At 39.5% G+C, this 22696-nt stretch overlaps 2 protein-coding genes across 3 annotated transcripts in view; one reads left to right on the forward strand and one right to left on the reverse strand.

The window, feature by feature from the left end:
• LOC115266062 (putative peptidyl-tRNA hydrolase PTRHD1) overlaps positions 1-20636 on the forward strand; it is a 34771-nt gene extending 14135 nt beyond the window's left edge. The window contains exon 2 of the mRNA XM_029871922.2: positions 20335-20636. Within this exon, the coding sequence (XP_029727782.1) occupies positions 20335-20505 (171 nt within the window). The 3' untranslated portion in view covers positions 20506-20636. The remainder of the gene's footprint in view (positions 1-20334) is intronic.
• Positions 8855-12415, reverse strand: LOC109401733 (uncharacterized). Of its 2 annotated transcripts, none has more exons than XM_062842677.1 (2): positions 12191-12415; positions 8855-11521 (listed from the first exon to the last, which is right to left on the reverse strand). In XM_062842677.1, the coding sequence occupies exons 1-2, from the start codon at positions 12204-12206 to the stop codon at positions 10482-10484; spliced, it is 1056 nt and encodes a 351-aa protein (XP_062698661.1). In that variant the 5' UTR covers positions 12207-12415; the 3' UTR covers positions 8855-10481. The 2 variants fall into 2 exon arrangements, with proteins under 2 accessions (XP_062698661.1, XP_062698662.1); XM_062842678.1 differs by having other exon boundaries at positions 11626-12414.
• Positions 20637-22696: the final 2060 nt, after the last annotated feature.

Here is a 22696-nt window from a genome sequence, read left to right on the forward strand (position 1 = left end):
AACATGCTTCGAGACGGAATAGTGGAGGAATCTAATTCGGACTGGGCACTCCCAGTAGTTCCAATCAAAAAGAGAGATAGCGAAGAGATTAGACTGTGCTTAGACGCGAGAAAGCTAAATGAGAGAACGAAAAGAGATGCTTATCCGTTGCCCCATCAGAATAGGATTCTAAGTCACTTAGGGACAGTTAAGTATATTACCACTATAGATTTGTCGCAAGCATTTTTGCAAATTCCTTTAAGCCCGGACTCAAGAAAATTGACAGCTTTTTCGATTCCAGGTAGAGGGCTATTCCAATTTACACGGCTTCCGTTTGGGTTGGTCAATAGTCCTGCTACGCTGAGTAAACTAATGGATAGAGTATTGAGTCACGGTGCCCTAGAACCGGCAATATTTGTCTATCTTGACGATATTGTTATAGTCAGCCAAACCTTTGAAGAACACGTGGAAAAGTTACGAGACCTTGCGAAGCGTTTGCGGGAAGCAAACTTGTGCATTAATATCACAAAATCAAAATTTTGCTGCCAGGAATTGCCGTATCTTGGGTACATCCTGTCCCAAGATGGGTTACGGCCTAATCCGGATCGCGTACAAGCGATTCTTGGATATATGGTTCCTAAATCGGTTAGACAACTTCGTCGATTCCTCGGTATGATTAATTATTACCGTAGGTTCATCGCAAACTACAGTGAAATCACTGCACCTCTCACTGACTTGTTGAAAAACAAGCCAAAGAGGGTGCTTTGGAACACGGCAGCTGATAATGCATTCAACGTCATCAAGGAGAAGCTTATTTCCGCTCCTGTGATGGCGAATCCCAACTTTACACTTCCCTTCACGGTCCAGACGGACGCAAGCGACAACGCTATCGCAGGCGTACTTACACAGGTCCACAATGGGCTAGAAAAGGTAATAGCTTTTCACTCCGAGAAACTCAAAGGAGCAGAGTTGAACTACCATGCGGCAGAAAAAGAAGGCCTTGCTGCACTTCGCTGCATAGAAAAGTTTCGTGGCTATTTAGAAGGGACGAAGTTCACTCTTGTCACGGATTCCTCCGCTCTGACCTTCATTATGAGAGCGAAGTGGCGATCATCCTCTCGGTTAAGTCGCTGGAGTCTAGAACTTCAGCAATATGACATGGAGATTCGCCACCGAAAGGGTAAAGAGAACATCGTTCCAGATGCGCTCTCCCGATCGATGGAATCTCTCGACGAGGAGCCCGAAGATAGTTGGTATAAAAACCTTCTTTCTGCGGTTGAAAACGATCCTGAAACCTACCCCGATTTCAAAATCGTAGATGGATTGCTCTACAAATTTGTGGCAGCACGATCCGACCTTCTCGATTATCGCTTCGAATGGAAACAGTGCGTACCTGCTTCCATACGTACCCGAATTCTGGAGCAAGAGCATGACAATAATCTCCACATTGGCTTTGCCAAATGTGTCGAACAAATTAAGAAGCGATATTACTGGCCACGCATGAGCGGTGACATTAAAAAATACATCGCCAAATGCGAGCCGTGCAAAGAAAATAAGCACTCAACTGTGTCGACAGCTCCAGAAATGGGCAAGCAGAGAATCTCTACTCGACCCTTCCAAATAATTTGTATGGATTACATACAATCCCTTCCCAGAAGCAAGCAGGGCAACGCTCACTTATTGGTGGTCATGGACCTGTTTTCTAAGTATTGCCTGCTTACTCCTGTGAAGAAGATTGCTAGTACCTCCCTATGCAAATTATTAGAAGAACAGTGGTTTAGAAGATTCTCCACGCCACAGATCGTCATAACAGACAATGCAACTACGTTCTTGTCTAAAGACTTTCAGCATCTACTCGAAAAGTATGAAGTTCAGCACTGGGCTAACGCTCGACATAGAAGGCAAGCTAACCCAGCTGAGCGACTGAACCGAACTATCAACTCTATGATACGCTCCTACGTTAAACTGGACCAAAAGCTATGGGATACGAAAATTTCGGAAATGGAATTTGTGCTTAACAACACAATCCATTCCACAACGAAATTCAGTCCACATTGCGTGATCTTCGGGCACGAAATAGTAAGTAAAGGTTCGGATCATAAATTAGAAGAGGATAGCGATCAAACAGAAGAGCAAAGAGTAGAAAAGCTGAGAGGAGTAAGCAAGAGAATAAGTGAATTGGTAGGAGAGCACTTGCGAAAAGCTCATGAAGAAACTAAGAAACGGTACGATCTCCGACATAAACGGTACTCACCGTCGTTTGACGTGGGTCAGCGCGTATTTAAACGTAGTTTCCGACAGTCATCGGCAGGCGATCAGTTCAACGCCAAACTAGGACCGCAGTACACACCCTGTGTCATCCTGCGAAAACTCGGCACCAGTTCGTACGAGGTGTCGGATTTGCAGGGTAAATCGTTAGGGATTTTTTCAGCAGCGGATCTAAAAGTATAGGTACGATTATTGTATGGATTCATTACACCATTCAGCAAGTCCGATAAGTTAATCAGAAATGAATAACAGAAAAGGTTTTGATAAAAACGTCGTTTCAAGTACTTAGCCTGTTCATTTCGTTAGAATCGGTCGCGCCATGGTATAGTAGCCCCGGGGTAAAACAAGTAAAAAGAAGTAGATCGATGAAGAGTCATCTGCAAGTGCATTTGGTCTCGTCCTGTAAATATTTATGTCCATGGTCAAGTAGTCGACGTCGCATCGTAGTATGTAGTTTATTCGTAGTAGTCATTAAAAAGCCGCATGTTTGCCTGAAATATTTTGAAAAGTTGTTTTTATCGCATGTTTTAATTAGATTTTATTAGTATTTGTCATTTTAATTTGTTTAGGAAGCGTGTAAAAAAAGAATGAAATGCAGAAATGCATCTCATAAGATTGACCTAGTTTCGATCTTGAATACAAAGTTGCACACAAGTTGCATCAGAAGCAATATTGCAGATATATAAAACAGAATGTCTATGTGTCTGTGTAAGATCATACGTGTAGACAGATAGTAGAAATGATTAGTCAAGTCCATTGTCCAATAAATCAGCACTTTGTCACTAAATTTGTCGTTTTTAGAAGTCACTTAGCCTCAATAGATCCATTTATCCATCACTTGGTGAAGCATACCCGCCATACTTACGCGTTCAATAATTGAGATAAGATGAACTTCTATTAAGGAATTTCATATGAATTATTTAGCGAAAAATCAAATGATTGTTCAATATGCTCAATACTAGTCCGAGCAATTGAAACCACGATTAAGATTTTTCCTAGCCGGCAAATCATTAAAATTCCTTATTAAAACCTCATCGGTACTTACCACATTTTTTCCGCATCTTTTCGGCATGATTAGATGTTGTTTATTCAGATCCAATCCACGCACACACATGAAGAACAAAAGTGTTGCCTGATGCAACGTACTAGAATGCAACTCCGACAAGTCGGTGAAATATTTCACTAAAGCTTCACATAACTTGATGATTATACAAAAACGCTCCAAATTCAAAATTATTTCATTATTTTATATATTTTTATTGCATGTTTTATTGAAGATGATGAAAAGTAGTATTGTAATTTTTTAATGTGTTTTCCAATCAATTAGTGAATAATTGGCTTATTTGTTCAGAGGTTACCGGGGTAAAATCTCACGGTATTTGATCGCAGGAGACCGGAGTCTATGACGCTGATGGTCATTAGTGACAAAATGTCATGAAACTGAGTGGAGTTGACTAAAAGTCAATGATGATAACTTATGACCCCGATACTCGTCATCATTTAGTGCCAAATTCACATTTTTTACTGTTAATTGGTCTATGTTTAATCTAGTACGTCATGAGTGAAATGTTGCGTGGTCTACAGTCAAGGAAGTTAATACGGTCTAGTGATGGATTTTCGTGTTGTGCAGGTTCAGAGTTAGGTGTAGTCGGTGAAAACTAATGTGATTTGTGGGAAAGAAAAAAATATTTACTCTGTAAATATTTTTTACCCGAGCTGGGGGAGAGTGTAAGTGTTGTATAATTCGTGTCGTAAGTACTACCGAGAAGTTTGTGTGATTTTGTGTGAACCGTGAATGTGTATATACATGGCAGGTAGTATTCGTTATGAATGTAGGTTTTTCCCAGCTAATCTCCCGACAGCCGTAGGGCTAGCTAGGATCAGGCTCCACCACCCTACTAGATGACCGCCATCATCCACCCACCGAAGTACCGAAACCCACCGCCAGATGGACGGTTACCATTCTTGGAGCGGCCATGAGGGGTGGCGTAATGGGGCCATTAAGGAATGTACATATGCCCTGAGGGGGCAATGACCGCGGAACGAGGTCAAGAACCTTGCAGTCAACCGATGTTCCAAATCCTTTTCACTTAGAAAAAGTTCTTCAGCGAAGACAGTTTGACTTTGAACGATAGTGAAAGGACGACTTTGAAAGCATAGTGAAAGGAAAGTGGATTAGTGAAAGAGGAGAGTAGTGACGAGAAGTGGATTGCAAGAAGGCGAAGTGGACATCAGGTAACCCCTGATTACTCCCGTTTTGGTTCCAAGCCTGGTATTATCTACGATGTCTTCTCCATTAAACAGAACCCCGCCGTTTTTTGGTTTAAAACCCCGTGCAGCGCCCTACGAAGCCCGTGAGTCCGTGAGCCATTCCGGCAAAAGCCGAAGACCGATCCGTTATAATATCGGTAGGACGCGGACGAGTAGCAGGCCGGAATACGGAGCAGCGCGAGTCCGAATAAGCCACCCCCTGGAACCGTGGATAGCGAGCCGAGGATCCACGCCCGTACGCGAGTCGCCGTTGAGACGAGGAAGGAGAGGTGGTGGAGCAGAAGGAGAAGGGGCCCCGCAACAGAAAAGGTCAGATAGAATTAAGAAAGTGGGAGTAGAAAGTGCCAGGAATAGCCTAGGAATAAAGCGTAGTTGAGCAATAAACTGGTGTAGAAAGTGTAAAAGTGCTGTGGTTTTCCTCCATTTTATGTGAGAACTACCTGCCCGCGAGTAACGTGTAGTGAACGTGCCGACCCTGAGGCCATTGAGTCGGGGAGTCTCTGTAGTACTCCCGACTGACTACCCAATACTTACATTTTTTTGTCTTTTTCTAGTCGTTCTCCTCGCCATCCGCTTACCGACGATCTAAAAATAGATTTCCGAGCTGCCGCAGTTGCTGCCGTCACCAAAACAATCACATTCCGGGTTTGTTAGTGGCAAAAGTGCAGTCGTTTGAATCAATCAATAATTTCATGTTTAAAAAACCATATCTCTGTTTGTTTTAACAAACTGTCAAAAATTTCGACAAATGAAAATATTTGTATTATCAAACAAATGGAACAGTTCAGTTTAAACTAGAAATCAGTTTGTCGCTATAGTAAACTGAAAAATCGGTTGATTTGAACTAGAATTTAATTGTGTTTACAATTTATTTTTCTGCGTGTACTACGACTACCGGAGATATCCATTTTGCCGGCTCATTCACAGGCTCGATGATCCCTTGGTGAAGCAGCTCGTCAAGCTTCTTATCAACCATTTTGTTATATAATCTTTATTAGTATCTCAATCAATTTTTACATTCTTCAACTTAATCTAGGTGTTCTGTGTATTATAACACACTATCATCCTAATTTGGTGAAAACAATTTAAGCTATTATCAATACGAATTAATAACATATTGCATTTCATTTGCTGTAGCAGTTAAGATTTTTTGCAGGCTTCATTTTTCACCTGCGTGTCAGAAATACATTTTTTCAACTTATCCAAACTTAAACTAATTATACAAAGAACTTATCGTAGCAATAGAAGACTGCAACGATTTTTGACGAAAGTTGGCAATGATTTTAGTTGACATCTGTTCCAATGGTTCAATATTAGAAATTTGATGTAACTCATTAGTGCTATACCAGGGAGGCAACTTCAGAATCATTTTCAAAATTTTATTTTGAATCCTCTGAAGTTGCTTCTTTCTGGTATTGCAACAGCTCGACCATATTGGGACAGCGTAAACATGGCCGGTCTGAAAATTTGTTTATAAATCAAAAATTTGTTTTTGCGACAAAGTTTTGATTTTCTATTAATAAGTGGGTATAAACACTTAATGTATTTATTGCACTTAGTTTGAATACTTTCTATGTGGTTTTAAAAAGTTAAGTTTTTATCTAGTAAGAGCGTGTCTTCCGAATAATTTATTGGAGTTCCCCTCATAGTGACAACATGTCTACTTGAGGGTTTCAAATGAAGAGCTCTTGGCTTATGTGGAAATATGATAAGTTGAGTTTTGGAAGCATTTGGAGAAATCTTCCATTTTTGCAAATAAGAAGAAAAAATATCTAAACTTTTTTGCAACCTACTACAAATGACACGCAAACTTCGCCCCTTGGCTGAGATACCTGTGTCATCTGCAAATAACGATTTTTGACATCCCTGTGGCAAATCAGGTAAGTCGGAGGTAAAAATATTGTATAAGATTGGTCCCAATATGCTGCCTTGTGGAACACCAGCTCTTACAGGTAATCTATCTGACTTGGAATTTTGATAGTTTACCTGAAGTGTTCGATCCGATAAATAGTTTTGAATAATTTTAATAATATATAGTGGAAAATTAAAATGTTTCAATTTTACGATCAAGCCTTCGTGCCAAACACTATCGAATGCTTTTTCTATGTCAAGAAGTGCTACACCAGTGGAGTAACCTTCAGATTTATTGGAACGAATGAAATTCGTTACCCGTAAAAGTTGATGAGTAGTCGAATGACCATGGCGGAATCCGAACTGCTCATTGGCAAAAATAGAATTTTCATCAATATGAATCATCATTCTATTTAAAATAAGTTTTTCAAAAAGTTTACTGATAGATGACAGTAAGCTAATTGGAAGATAACTAGAAGCTTCGACAGGATTTTTGTCAGGCTTCAAAATTGGAACAACTTTAGCATTTTTCCATTTTTCAGGAAAATATGCTAACTGAAAACATTTGTTAAATATATTAACTAAAAATGATAAGCAACTTTCTGGAAGTTTTTTGATGAGAATATAGAAAATTCCGTCATCACCCGGAGCTTTCATATTCTTAAACTTCTTTATAATAGATCTCACTTCGTCCAAATCAGTGCCCAATGAATTGTCGAAAATGTTCTCATGATTGAGAATGTTTTCGAATTCGCGGGCAACCTGATGTTCTATTGGACTAGTGAGACCTATACTGAAATTATGCGCACTTTCAAACTGTTTGGCAAGTTTTTGTGCTTTTTCAGAATTAGTTAATAATATTTTGTTATCCTCTTTCAGCGCAGGAATAGGCTTCTGAGGTTTTTTCAAAATTTTTGTCAATTTCCAAAACGGCTTAGAGCCGGGGTTTAATTGAGAAACTTTATTTGCAAAATTTTTGTTTCTCAATTCGGTGAAACGTTTTTTAATTTCCTTCTGAAGATCCTGCCAGATTACTTTCAAAGCAGGATCTCGAGTTGGTTGGAATTGTCTTCTTCTCACGTTTTTAAGACGGATCAGAAGTTTCAGATCGTCGTCAATAATAACTGAGTCGAATTTGACTTCACACTTTGGTATTGATGCGCTTCTAGCTTCGACTATAGTACTAGTCAAAGTTTCGAGGGCATTGTCAATATCAAAATGTGTTTCCAATGAAACATTAACATCTAAATGGCTATCGATGTATGTTTTATATGTATCCCAGTCAGCTCTGTGATAATTGAAAGTAGAGCTGATGGGATTAAAAATCGCTTCATGGGAAATTTGAAATGTTACAGGAAGATGGTCAGAATCAAAGTCAGCATGAGTAATCAATTGGCTACAATGCTGACTTGAGTCAGTTAAGACCAAATCAATTGTTGAGGGATTTCTAGCAGAAGAAAAACAAGTGGGGCTATCGGGATATAGAATAGAAAAATATCCCGAAGAGCACTGATCAAATAAAATCCTGCCGTTTGAATTGGACTGAAGATTATTCCACGAACGGTGTTTCGCATTAAAATCACCAATTATGAAAAATTTGGTCCTGTTGCAAGTTAATTTTCGCAAATCAGATTTAAGAAAATCTATTTGCTGGCCAGTGCATTGAAAAGGCAAGTAGGCCGCAATGAAAGTATGTTTACCAAAGTTTGTTTCAACAGAAACACCCAAAGTTTCAAAAACTTTGGTTTCGAATGATGAAAAAATTTGGTGCTTGATGCGCCTGTCAACGATGATAGCAACTCCACCACATGCTCCATCTAGGCGATCATTTCTATAAATAAAATAGTTTGGGTTTCGTTTGATTGAAGACCCAGGTTTTAGATAAGTTTCAGTAATAACTGCAATATGCACATTATTAACTGTTAAAAAATGGAATAGCTCATCCTGTTTGCCATTTAGAGAACGAGCATTCCAATTTAAAATGTTCAAAAATTTATTTGGATCCATTACCAAAACGTAATCCAATTACTATTTTATTTGTAAATTTAACTCCAACCTGGACTGCTTCAGCCATAGTTTGAGTTTTGAACATTGCATCAATCATTTGTTGCAATTGTTCAGATAAAAAGTCAAAATCGGAAGCCGACATGCCTGAATCACGTGCATTTTCCGAATTTGATGTTTGGTGATAGGAATTATTTGAATTTTGCTTACCTGCAGCCACATGGGCATAGGTAGCTCGATTCGTTTGAACAAAATTAGAAATATTACTCACTCCACTGCTGGAGGGTAGATTATTCGCTCGAAGGTTTGTTTGGTGGTTAACTACCTCCGGCGAATAGGTACGAGCGGTATGAAAATTATTCAACCGATCGTTAATGGAAGAATTTGTGTTGTTGGAAATTCTACCTGCAGAGTTTCGGGTACGACTAGCGTTCCCATTCATCTGCCGGGCACGTGATTCGACAACTTTTTTGCGGATAGGGCAATCCCAAAAGTTTGACTTATGGTTGCCACCGCAATTCGTACATTTAAACTTTCTGGTATCTTCCCTTACCGGACAGTCGTCCTTGGCGTGAGAAGAACCTCCACAAATCATGCATTTAGCATCCATGTGGCAATGTTTCGTTCCGTGCCCCCAACCTTGGCACTGACGGCACTGAGTTGGGTTCTGGAAATTTCCCCCAGGCTTACGAAAATGTTCCCATGTCACTTGGACAAGAAACATTTTCTTCGCCTTTTCCAAATATTTCAAGTTATTTAGATCACTTTTGTTGAAGTGAACTAAATAAAATTCTTGAGAGATACCCTGCCGAGGATTCTCAGAGCGGGTTCTCTTTTTCATTTTTATTACTTGGACTGGAGTGAATCCAAGTAATAAGTTGAGTTCAGTTTTGATCTCATCAGGTGATTTGTCATCACTAGAGAGACCTTTTAATACGACTTTGAACAAGCGTGCAGACCTGTCGTCGTATGTGAAAAATTTATGCTTCTTCTCAGTAAGGTACTTGAGAAGAAGATCCCGATCTTTTTGGGTTTCCGGCAATACGCGGCAGTCTCCTTTCCTGGCAATTTGGAAGGAAACCTTGATTCCCCTTATGGAGTTCAAGATCTCCTGCCTAAAACCAGCAAATTCACAGACGCTGACCACGATTGGCGGCACCCGTTGTTTTTTAGCAGAAATTGAAGTACCTGGGCTAGAGGCATCCTCAATTTGCTGTTCCGAAAAATTGTTCAGCGTTTCATAAGGATTACTCATTTCAACGAAATTTTCATCCGAAACAATTGTTTTAGTAGAAGGAAGCGGAGAAGCTGAAAGTTCTCCTTTCCTTCTAACTTTGCCGCGTTTAGCGACAGTTTTGAAACCGACTTTTTTTGGAAGGAAGCGGTGAATTCAAGGATTCACCCTTCCTTTTGTTCGATGATGCAACCATGATTCAATTAGAAGCGACCTTCCAGGAGGTTTTTTTCCCTAATCGGTGTCCAAGTAGGATTACCACCGTTTCACGGAATTTGACTTCCGTAAACGGGTCCAACGAATAATCGAAGGCACGGGTCCAGGCAAGGATCGAAAAGGAATCAGTAGGTATAAATTTAGCGCTGAAAAGTGCTATTGTGGGTAGTACTGAGAAGTACTGTTGAATTGCTTTAGGTAGTAAAACTTCCTGCAGCAGAGAGAGCTTACGTCCGCACAGCACAAGAGTACGATGCGAACTGATTCTTATCAACCATGTTCTCCAGCGCAACCGGTATACGCCGATATGGCTGAACAACTGGAACAGCATTCGCCTTGATCGGAATATCTACCACAATGTCCTTTATGGTCCCCAGCTTCTCGCAATCGATGTCAGTGTTCACTTTACTAACCGGTATATCAATTTTCAGAATGCCCATGGCGGTAGCGGTATCGCGACCGATGAGGATTTTTCCATCTCCTTTCACGACAAAAAACTCAGCTGATGCCTTCATGGAACCCAGTTTGATTGCAGCGGTAAACACACCAATCAGTGGCAGCGGTTGTCCACCGTATGGCTTGAACACCATCGAGGCCTCCCGTCGTTGGTTCGATACAATCACTTTCTTATCCTTCAGTTGCTCCCAGTTTGACTGACTCAGCAGATTGTATTAGAACCCGAATCAATCACTGCCGACGTGGCTACACCACCGATCTCGCACTGCACTTCTCCGTTGCTATCCGGCGTAGTCAAATGGAAAATATGTTCCACTTGTTTATCAGCTATGTGTTTCACCGTGTACGCTTCCTCATCCTTCCGATCCGTGTTGTTCCCTGGGGCATTTCCTTGCTGGCGGAATCTTGTCGGCCTTGTCGACACACTTTTCGATTGCTTGGTACGGCACTTTTTCGCAAAATGATCCTTACCACCGCACTTGTTGCATACCTTCCTTTTCGCTGGGCATCTGTCATCTTTGGCGATGTGACCGAAGTAGCCACAACGATGGCATTCCAGTTGTTTCGCGTCGTTGAATTTCATTCGCTTACCGTACGGTGCTGTGTCAATTTTGTTCACTACGTCGACGGGTGGTTTTAATTCGCCTCCACCGGAAAACGATTTTTCTTGCTGAGCCACGGTCTCGAAAATTTTTGCAACGCTCAATACCTCCTCGAGGCTGGCATCTCCCCGTTTCAGCAAATCACGGCGTAGCGTAGCCGACTGGCAGTTCTGGATAATTTGATCTTTAATGTTCTCTTCCACTCTATCTCCAAAGCCGCAGCGCTCAGCTTGAACACGCAGTCGAATAGTGAACGCGTCAATGTTCTCACCCGACCGTTGTTTCATCTGTCGTAGCAAATGTCGCTCGTAGGTAGAATTCTCCTTCAGCAAGAAAAATTCGTTCAGCTTAGCTCTGGCCTCTTCGTAGCTCGTCATATTTGGTGTGTTGTGTTCGATGTTTAGCAGCGGTCCTCGCATCTCAATACCTGGCACCTCTGGCAGCGTATCGAATAGCTGCTGTACGCTGGGACCAGCGTAATGCAACAACAAATCCCTTTTCCACTCCTCATCATCGACTCTACTTGCTCGGATCATTCTCTCAAACGACCTTAACCACTTTCGCCACTCGATGCCGACGTCGTCTGTGTGTGCCGCATAATCAAACGGTTGTAGCTGCAGTCCGAGTGACCGTATCATGTCTGAAAACAAAACCAAATAACACCACTGTAACAGTTTTGCAGGCGCATACATTTCTACCTTTGTAACTTCCAAATAACACTTATTAGTCACACTATTTACATACTTATTACAATTTCCAAAAACGGATCAGCTTGTTTTAACGACAATCAAACTTATTTCCAAAACAAAGCAGTTTCTGTCCTGCACATCGTCTTCGCGAAAATTGATCTGTCATTCTCCGTGCTTTGTTTTTTTTTTTCATCTGTTTTCGTACACCTCAATGTAAAATATATGGCTGCTATGGCAGTAGGTAGTATGCAAAGCTGTATGCGTTGCAACAGGTTTCAACGTCTTACAAATACCACTGCACATTTGGTGTCAAATTGTTTTCTTTTTCAACGACTTCTGTATTTAGATCAATTTACAGCATTGAAGCATAATTCCGCATTGAAGCGCCATTTTCCAATTATTCCTTGCTCTTTCGCAAATCTGTCCTCCAATTCACTGCATTTAAGCATACTGTCTCACAACGAGGTTTATCTCCAATCATTCCAATCTACTTTTACGCATAACAAAATCAGCCATATTGTCTCAGTGTCCAAGCACTTTTCATGTTTCTATTTGATTCATATTTTTAACAGTTTTCATTTGTTTTCGAATCGAAAACTCAGTGAGCGTGGGATACTTACCAAATGGGCCTGCCATTCCTGTTGGTATTTTGTATTCTCGTCGCCAAAATGTACTATTTTCGGTAGTTCAAATAAAACACGTGAGGTATGGCTACTAGTCAGAATAACAATGTCCTCCTTTTATTCTCTCTCCTCGTTCCCCCCATCCCATATACATAGTTTATACCCACAGTACATAAAATGGTTGTTCTAGAGCAAGGTATCTCTGAAGCAGGTATTACACTAGGTTAGCTAAAGACACTACAGTGGCGTTGTCGGCGGTCATTAGTGAGCCCAAGTACACGAATTCTTCAACCGCCTCGATTTCATCACCGTCGATATAAATTCGGGATGGTGGGCGCGTTGATTCCTCCCTGGAGCCCTTTACCATCATGTACTTTGTCTTCGACACATTAATGACTAATCCGATTCGCCTGGCTTCACTCTTTAGTCGGATGTACGTTTCCGCCATCGTCTCAAATTTACGAGCAATAATATCAATATCATCAGCGAAACCAAGCAGCTGAACGGACTTCGTGAAAATCGTACCACTCGTGTTAATCCCCGCTCTCCTTATTACACCCTCTAACGCAATGTTGAACAGCAAGAACGAAAGACCATCACCTAGCCGTAACCCTCTGCGAGATCCGAGTGTCCCTGATACTCGAACTACGCACATCACTCGATCCATTGTCGTCTTGATCAATCGTTTCAGTTTATCCGGGAATCCGTATTAGTGCATAATCTCCGATAGCTGTTCTCGATCGATTGTATAATACGCCGATTTGAAATCGATGAACAAGTGATGTGTGGGCACGTTGTATTCGCGGCATTTATTTGGAACTAGTATGCACTCTGTCCCCCATAACCCATTCCTTACCCTCTTCCCCACTAACCCCTAGAATCAACCCTTACTACACTCCCCCCTCCCTTTACGCTTTAACTATCTAAAAAAATCCTCGGATATCTGAAGGTGAAGATATTTTAAATATTTTCGGATTTCCTTCAGTGTTCTTTATACGGTTTCTCGAATTACAACGGTTTTTTACAGGGCTTTGTTACATCATTGGCTGGATATTTAATCAAACAGTTTACATACTATCCTCAAAATACCATATGAGAAGAAAGGTAAATGGAGCCTTAAGAAATCCCAAACATGGCCGTGTTCACCCGAGTGAATTTTGTGTCTTTAAAACATGTGTACAATGTACCAAGCCACTAAATTAAAACACATGTGGCACAACCCAAACCGTGCTTACCCGCACAATATTTCAGCAGATTCCAACCACCATGCGTTTCCATGGAGCGCAATAAAACCGCTCGCTCGCAATTTTCTATTTCCATCCCGTTCGAAATTATATTTCATGCGTCGAATTTTACATTGAACTCACCCGCCCACTGCCCACTGCTAGTTGCATCTCGCCACTACTCAGCTGCTTGGTCTTGTTCGGATCACGCTCATCATCTTGCCATCCAACGAACGATTTGTGCTGGACGTGAAAATGTTGGAGTTTTGCTCTAGATTTTCGTCTTTTTCACTTCTATTATTTTCCTTCGCGCATTCCGATTTGGCTCAAATGGCCGGACGACGGATGAACGGACGGCGATGGCGCACTGAAAAGGTGCCGATGTTTAACGTTTACTCCCACGCTGGCAATAATGGTTCTGCTGAGGCGGCGTTGGTGTTGAATTTTACGAGACCATGCTGTGCACATTTTTGATCTTGCTTGGTCGGTAGTGATCATATTCATTGTGGGCACGGGAGAATCTAAATAAAAAGTGAAATCTTTGGCGCGCGCAAGTTGAAAATTTTGCCCAGCTATTTATAATTGCATTTTTTTTTATATAAAATTAATGTTAGAGTTCTCCACATAAATGCGAAATGTTTCAACGATTCTAATAGATAGGGGACAGACGTTGAAAGTTGGAATATGAGTATGTGATATGAGTTATTAGTTACTCAATTTTTGGGGGTATTTTTGGAAGAATCCAGGGCAAAATTTCTAGCAGAATCCTTGGACGGAATTTCAAAATATGTGTTGCATAAAGTTGCAAACATTGACTCTGGTTACTATCTGGAGATGGTCAAGCCACAGGAAATGGTGGAACTGAAACATGTCATGACATTTTTTCCTTGACATTTATGTGACGTTTCCCAACTCTGGTGCCGCGAACCCAAATTTGCAGGAATAAGAGATGGAGCTTCTTGACGGACAGACGCGAGATGAGTGAAAGGTGGAAGCAGCACTTCGATGAACACGACTACTGGATCAGATTAGATTGTATTCAATAATTAAGCAAGTGTGAGGCGTAATTCATTTCCATTCCGACATTCGATACAGACAATTATTTTTGTAATGATATTTTACCTGGCCAAGTTCGCAGGGGTTGACGGTATTAAAGTGAAGGAGTTTCATTTTGATTATTGTAATGTAGTGTTCTTTAGAGAAACATATCACCTTTTTAACACTTTAATGCGCCTCCAACGGTTCATCACGAACCGGCTGCTGCAGATGGAGTATAGCTGATCATACGCATCAGACATGCTCGATAAACACGGAGGAACCGCCGGGGCTCAGTAGAGTCTATTCCCAAACAATAGTTCCAAGTCGGTTGGATTTGAACCTTATTGTTATTGTTATTGTTTATTTTAACTTCAAATTTTGAAAGAGGGAAAACCCCTTTGAGTGATTTCAACATTACAAAAACGAAATCTTTCTCAAAGAGGCACAAAACCTCTTTTATCTTTTCAAATAACATTACAATAATAACTTAAAATTAAAGGCTCACACGGCAGTTGCCATAGCAGAGCCGCAATCTTGAAGGAGGACAGCATGCCACATCGTGAAACGAATCTACAGAAATCCAGAAATCCTTGTGGGGGAGAGGGTAGGGGTCAGGAATTCAACAAAAACGAATCTTCAAGGCTGAAAATAAAGTATACCAAAAAAAGGGAAACAGTATCAAACGAAATATGTAATATCATTTAAAAATTTGAATAAAAGTTTTAATATGGTTTCATTTTTTGTGCCCAAAATATCCCGTATAGATACAGGAATTGGAAAACCTGCTGTAATAATGCTCTCAAACAATATTTTCCTTGGTACAATAAACCGAGAACAATTAATTATAATATGATCAATGTCTTCATAGGATATGCCACATTCACATAAATTTGTATCATTTAAATTGATACGATACAAATGACTATTACAAATATTGTGATTGGAAATCAATCTTGAAAATGTGCAAATGAAATTTCTACTCCCAGATACATTTTTGAACCAAGGAAAATTATTCACTTTGGGACATATTGAATGACACCAAAGCCCTTTATCACTAGAATCCCAATTGATATGCCAGGTATTTAAAGAATAATTTTTAAGATTTGGAAAATATTCAGAAGCAGAAATATCACGATTATAAAGTGTATCACAAGTAACCCCAAATTTTGCCAATAAATCCGCCTGTTCATTGCCATAAATATTACAATGTGCAGGAATCCAAACAAACTTAATAATATATCCTCCAGAATGCAAATCAAATAATATTTTTTTCAACATCAACATGATGTGATGTAATTTGTAATTGAACTTGATAGTATTCAAAGCACTCAGACAACTGAAACTATCAGAGCAAATAATATAAAAATTTGGCGGGCAATCCCTGATCATGCTACATGCAAAATACAAGGCAATGAGTTCTGCTACAAAAATAGAACACGGAGATTGTAATTTATAAAAATGAGCTAAAAATAAATTATATGCTCCAAAACCTGCGATGTCATTAATCAAAGAACCATCTGTGAAATACATTTGTGAAGGGCTGATTCCATCAAATTTACGTTCAAACAGTAAATTTGCAAAATGCGAATGTAAAAATTTTGGTATTTGCCGCAATTCATAGAATAGGGAAAAGTCAATTAATGGTTCATAAGTATGAATGTTTTTTTTCTCAATGATGATCGTTACAAATCCTATATCCTATAAAACTATTATAGGATTTGTGACAGGCTTTGGAACCTTCTACAGCCAGCTGACTTCAAAATGTTGTTTGGGCTCTATTTCCCACGTTTCTCGGTTGATTTTGATTTGTAATTTATTAATGTCATAGTCGCTTTTTCGAATTTTTGCAATGTTAGTTGGTCATATTTTCTTTAAATAGGGTAAAAGCACTAGATTTCGCCCCCTAAAGCATTGAACTATCCAAATTATTGAATTTCAACATATATTTCCGATAATATCTATGTTTCTTTGGTGATTCTTGCTAATTATCCTTCAATCAGTGGTAACCCAGCTCAAAAGTACCATTAAATAAAGATTTTATTCATTAAAATTACAATTTTCAATATTGATTTGTGATTTATTTTTCGCCCCCCCAAAATTCAATCTTCGCCCCACCTCCGCTCTAATTTTCGCCCCCTACAGTTACCCATAAATTTTCCTCAATTCGATCATGGCTATCCTTAAAATTTTATTGAATACGAATTATCCCGGCAAGCTTAGTACTGTCTTCTGCGTTTTTGAGTTATCCATAGCAAGATCCCGTCTGGAAAATCAAGAAAAAAATATTTTCCTGTATGCATATTATTCGTCTCCAAGAGTTTAGCAGAACAAAACAATACATACATAGATCAATAGATAGATTGTAAAGTAGAAAACATGGGCAACTAAAAATTACGTATTAATGGGGTACGTACACAAATTACGTCACGCTTTGTGGGGTGAAGTGGGTGGTCTGTTGATGTCCCATGCAAAAAATTAGAATGGAAGGAATGATATTGAAATGGATTTTTTTGCATTACATAACTTAAGGGGAACATCCATAAATTACGTCATGAAAAAAAAATTATATTAGGGACCCTTAGGGCTACTTTCAAAATTGTCATACACTAGGTATAACAATATTTGCGAATTCGGCTGTTCTCGCACAGCTGCTGACTGTACAGCAAACTCACTGAGATAACAGTAAAAAGTAACGTTTGTCAGCTGATTCTCAGACAAAAAAAAAACAATTGATGAATCTGAGTAACAAACTGACATAGTTGCTGAGGGATCGGTGATATTAGGGGGATTCACTTAACAGCGTAAAATGATTAAATGTCCCGATCATAAAAAAAAAACATTTCAAATGAGCAGAAAATCTTGGCTTACGCAGCAATTTAATCTGTATAGTAAGTACCCCTATTATTTTTTACTTAGTGCTTGGCTGCGTAGATCTTGGCGAAAGTTAAAAAATTGCAGGGATTTTGTGAATCTATAATGAGTGTGCCTAATACATCTTGCGTTCTATTTGAATAAGTCCAATCTGCATAAGAATCTCAGCAAACTTACGACTTATTTAAATCGAACGCTAGAAATATTCTTATAAATTAAAATCTTCAAAAAGATTTCCTAATTTGAAGCACATGGAATTCAAGTGATTGACAATCTTCCATAGATGTTGCGAATAGTTAAATGAGAGTTGAATGGAAGTTCATTATTAGCCAAAGCGAAAAATACCAGCGGACGTTTCGCCCCGTAAAGCTTTTCAACATCTAAAATTTAACACTTTTCTTAAATTCAGAGAGTTTGAACAATAGAGTGTTAGTGATAAACCCTCGTGAGTAAAAGAGGTGCGAAATTTATCACCAATTGTTCACCCCATGCAAAGTCTTTCAAAATCAATTCCATTTTCTCTCCCATTTTTTTGTACTTCTTCTCATCAACGTGAACATAGTTTTAAACAATTTTGACTTTTGGATTTTTTTATATTCGACAAAAAGGTCACTTACATCTAGACTCCTCAATTATTTATTTGATTCGGTAAATTTGCGTCATGCGAACCAAAAATTAACGTATTTTATACAAAATAGTAAACTATCCTCCAAAATAGATTGCGCGGGCATTCCCTTATAGAACACGACGGTTTGGAACGTTCGTCCCACGAACAGTCCCAAAAGTCGCCCGTTTTTGCCATCACACCTGACTTCACAGTCAAATGTGTTAAAAGTGACAGCTTGGTACGTGCTTTTCTGGTTGGCTCGCTCGCAATTCATTTTCGCTCTCTTTCTTTTTTTGCAACGATGACAGCAAGACGTCGCATCAAAAATGAAGTAGTTTGTGTGATAGCAAGGAGACTCAATTTGACGAGGATCGTTGAAAATTGCGTTGGGTGTCGAATCGACCTTCGAATTCAGTGGCCAAAATCACAGAAGACACTCATGAAATAGATTAGAATGACCACGTTTGCATAAATGGTACATTTTGCCCCACTTTCCCCAATATCACAAAGATCAACTTCACCTCATTCGATATCTCCACACCCGAGTTCAGTACGAGAAAGAGAGGGGCGAAAACTGAAACACGCAATATGAATAGAACGGGACAAGGGATTTCGCCAGGGGCGAAAATTGGAAACTTAAAATTTTGTGATCTAATTTTCGCCACCTATAAAAATAGCTAAAAATTGATAAGTTTTATCAATTAAGCTGAATAAATAACCTGCTGTGTATTCCTAAGACTTGTATGATTATCAATGTTCATTATGTTGGGTGGGAATAGCTGATTTTGAATGTCTTCCCAGGTTCTGATTATCGCTACTGTTTGCATTGCGTTGAAAAAAAACATACATCATTGCCATGACTATTTCACAATCGCTAATTCCATTGTTAAGTTATTGGTTTTGTGGAATATCATTAGTGCACAAGATTGATTTTTGTTTGCTCTCTCAGATACGTTGAAAAGCAAACAACAATCTATCTAATTATTCACAAAAACTACGAATGTTTTATTAGGGGGGCGAAAATTAGGGAGGGGGCGAAGACTAGTGCATTTACCCTAAAGCAATAAAAATCGACCGAAGAATCAATAGTGGGAAGGAGATTTGCAGCACTTAATTGTGCTGATAGATTCGAAGCTAACGTGCGAACACTTAAATGCATTGTTGACGTCAATGCGTTCGACGTGACATTTTGGACAAAAACTGACAGCTTTTTATTAACTGAACAACGTTACTTGTGTATGGCTAGGTTGACATTTCTAGGCTACGCTTGAGAAAATGACATGGTTTATCTAGGTAGGACCGATAGGACAATTGAACGAATTTGAATATTTTTCATAGTATTGTAGCGGAATGAAAGTTGACATGAAATCTTTATTATTTTAAAATTTTATCGCCATCAACTGACCAATTTTTGTTTACCTCTTAGATGGTATTATGACGACAACAGAAAAATATCAGAAGTTCAGTTACATGTTTATGTGGGTTTTGGGCCGATGACAATTTAAGGACACAGATGAACACAGAGAAGTAGAAAACGATTAGCGAAATCAAGAAAACAATTTGACACAGGATCAACTATATTTTAACATTGATTGATTCGATGAAAAAAAACGAACGTACGACAACTAATTTAACGAGAAGTTAAGCATATTGAACCATACCACAAAATCAAACAAGAAGACAAACACAAACCGTGTGATCATAACACTACCATAGGCAAATCCTGACTGACTGTCCAATTGGGTTTTTAAATTAAGAAAAATGTATCGATTTTTTGATTTTATACGAAAGAGCACCTTTTTCTGAGCCACTACGATTTTTTCAGATTTTTAGAACTTTATTTTGGTATCTAAAATCAATTTCAAAGAGATTTTTTTAAATCACCTTTTGACAGCTGGGTAACTGTTTGACAGCTCCACCCAGTACAAAATGCGACGAGGGGTGATTCGACAAATCGCTCCCATACAAATTTCAAATTGATTTTTAAATAGGTTCCCGGGCACCAAAATTCATGAAAATTTGGATTTCGGCTCAGTTTTGCATGCAGATTCAGAATATGGAATTATCTCAACACCGCTAAAGAAGCCAATTAAAAACTTTCCAATCTTCTACCGTAACTTTCTGAGTCAGTTGCAACAGTGTCTCAATGGATATCATTTTCCGCGTACGGCTGGCAAACTGCTTCTGAAAGATTACGTACTCTTTTCTATCTTCGGGTCTAGTGTAGAGGTTTCAACTCTATTCAGAGTGCAGCTAGAAACCTAGCAAAAAAAAAATATTTTACCAAGCAAGCAAATAATAATCATTAACATATAAGCATCAAATTTGTCTCCACAATGCGGGACCACCTTCCCCTATGTACTTTGTTCTAAGAACATATTATATTTCCCCTCTCCACCCAGGCTCCCGACGTTGGCAAACTGAACAGCTTGGGCGAGGTGCTGCAGCAGAACGACATCAAGCATAAAGTGTGGATCGAACAGCCGGAAAACATTCCCACCTGCATCGCGCTGAAACCGTACCGGAAAGAGGATGTCCATAAGTACGTTAAACAATTTAAACTTCTCAGTTAGTAGTTTGAGCACACATGTTGGGATGAGGGTCGTTGGTTGCGTGCGTTTCTTCGCAAGAAACGAAAAATGTTTACACTAGCGTTGAATAAATAATGCGAAAATTCTCCGAAGAAAATCGCCGGCAAACATAATCACTTTTGAGGTTTACATTACTTACTTCGGGTAGTTCTAGATTTCGAAATGTGGTGGCGAGAAAATCGCTGATGGGTGGTCAGTGCTGTGGTGGCTAAGAGCGATTTTCATCTGGCATTATTACGTAAGATTCTGCTTTTCTCTCGTGAAAATATTTATTCAGAAAACCTCGCACACGAAAACTTGCTGTTCTTTCTGCTTTTTCTTTTTCAATGTTTCGTACAGAGATTTCGAACGTGTAACCTCCCACAGTGCGACATTCTTTTGTATGATTCATTCTTATTTTTCTATGGATCTGATATCTAAAAAGCAGAAGTGTGGTTTTTTTGCCTAAAACATACCGAAATGATGTCCTCTATAGGCTAATTCGGATTACCCCCAATTGTAGAGCCGCTTGGTGAGATAAGGAGAAAATCGTTTGTTTACACAAAAAGGTCAATTTTTTGACGTCAATTTTAACTTGTTTTTGGCTCTAGAAGTTGCTATTTTCCATTTGCAATGGCTTCCATTATCATCGTTCTTGATGCCCACGCCGACAGACACCGGATTAGCCAGCTAACAAAAAATCCGGAAGATCGCCCGCCGGAGGCCTAGCAAGAGTTCCTCAAATTAATCACATAAATTGTTCGTAAATACCTACCGGATCTAAGCGCATCTAAAAGAAAATTAAATTTTCTTTCTAAAATGTGCTTGTTTGTTTCTCTACAATGCGCAATTTGATACGAAAAAGTAAAAAAGTGCACTTAGCCTATGCTGCGCCATGGCACTTTTTGGCGGAGTCACGTTTTTCGAAGGGTTCTCATTCCTGCCACCAGATGCGGAGGGATCGTTTGCTTCCGTCAGATTTTCCTATATTCATCCTATTCGAAAACAAGCGATTACGGCACCGATTGATTCCGTTCTTTTTGTTTTCATGGGTGCTCACTTCTAACAAAAAATACAAAAATAAGAAACAAAACAAACATCGCTTCAATCCTTTGTTTTTCGTAGGATGAAAATGGGAGCCACATGTTTAATAAGGGAATCAATACCCTACTAGTAGCATTTCTTGTTTTAGTGTATGGCGTAATTTATTGATGTGCACCCGCCTGATTTTGCTTGAATTTAACGCTTGTTTCGTTGGTGAGTAAATTCACTTCTTGAATCTTTTTAAACAGTCGGATTTAACCGCAAATTCCAAGTTGTCTTGCAATCAATTTTGTTTATTTTCAGTATTTGACAAGCCTATCAGAGGAGCCTAATTGCATTAAAAAATCAGCTGATTCGGATCTAAGGTAGCTGAGATATTGCGGTTGGCGTAAAGTGGGTGGCAGCGTCAGGAGTCCAAACTGTACTTTTGTTTTATCCGTTTTCACGTCAAATCATAAACAATATCCACTGCTACAGAAACTTTGAAAGGTTTGTACACCAAAACCTCTATTTAGGTAATGAGTCGGGACTGCCTAAATAGATTTCATACCTAAATGGATTCAGTTTATTACCTAAATGGAGTACAAGGTTGCAAAGAAGCTTAAGAAGGGAGAGTGACTAGGAGATTTAAAGGAAGTCATGCGGAGTTTCAGATGGCTTTCAAGGAGTTTCAGAGGGGGATGGGCTTCAGGAGGGGAGGGGCTTCTGGGGCGTTTTCGGGGGTTTTGGAGGGTCTCAGGTCAGAATTGCCATTCAAATGACTAGCTGGGCACGAAACACGAAAAACCCTGCAAAATTCCGCCAGACTGAAAAAATATTGAATGTCGGGTCAAAATCGGGTCAATTTGTATCGTATGTTGGGTCATTGTTGGGCCAATATCGAAAATCTGTTCTGGGTGTGGGTCTAATGTTGGGATCAGCGGCCAAAATAAAAACAGGTCAATGATAGGTTGATGTCGGCTAGTCGCTTGGAACATTGTGCCAAGAGGTGCCAAGCACACCGTCTTATACGCTGTGCGGCACACCGAGGCACTCTGAGGCACAATTTTGACACTTGAGTTTGGGTGAAAAAACTAGGCAACCATGTGCATTTGACCTGCAAAATGAAAACAAACAGTTGGTTGTCTTGGTAGTTGCCAAGCAAAATCTG

Source organism: Aedes albopictus, chromosome 3 (genome assembly GCF_035046485.1).
Source record: "Aedes albopictus strain Foshan chromosome 3, AalbF5, whole genome shotgun sequence".
NCBI classification, from domain to species: Eukaryota; Metazoa; Arthropoda; class Insecta; order Diptera; family Culicidae; genus Aedes; species Aedes albopictus.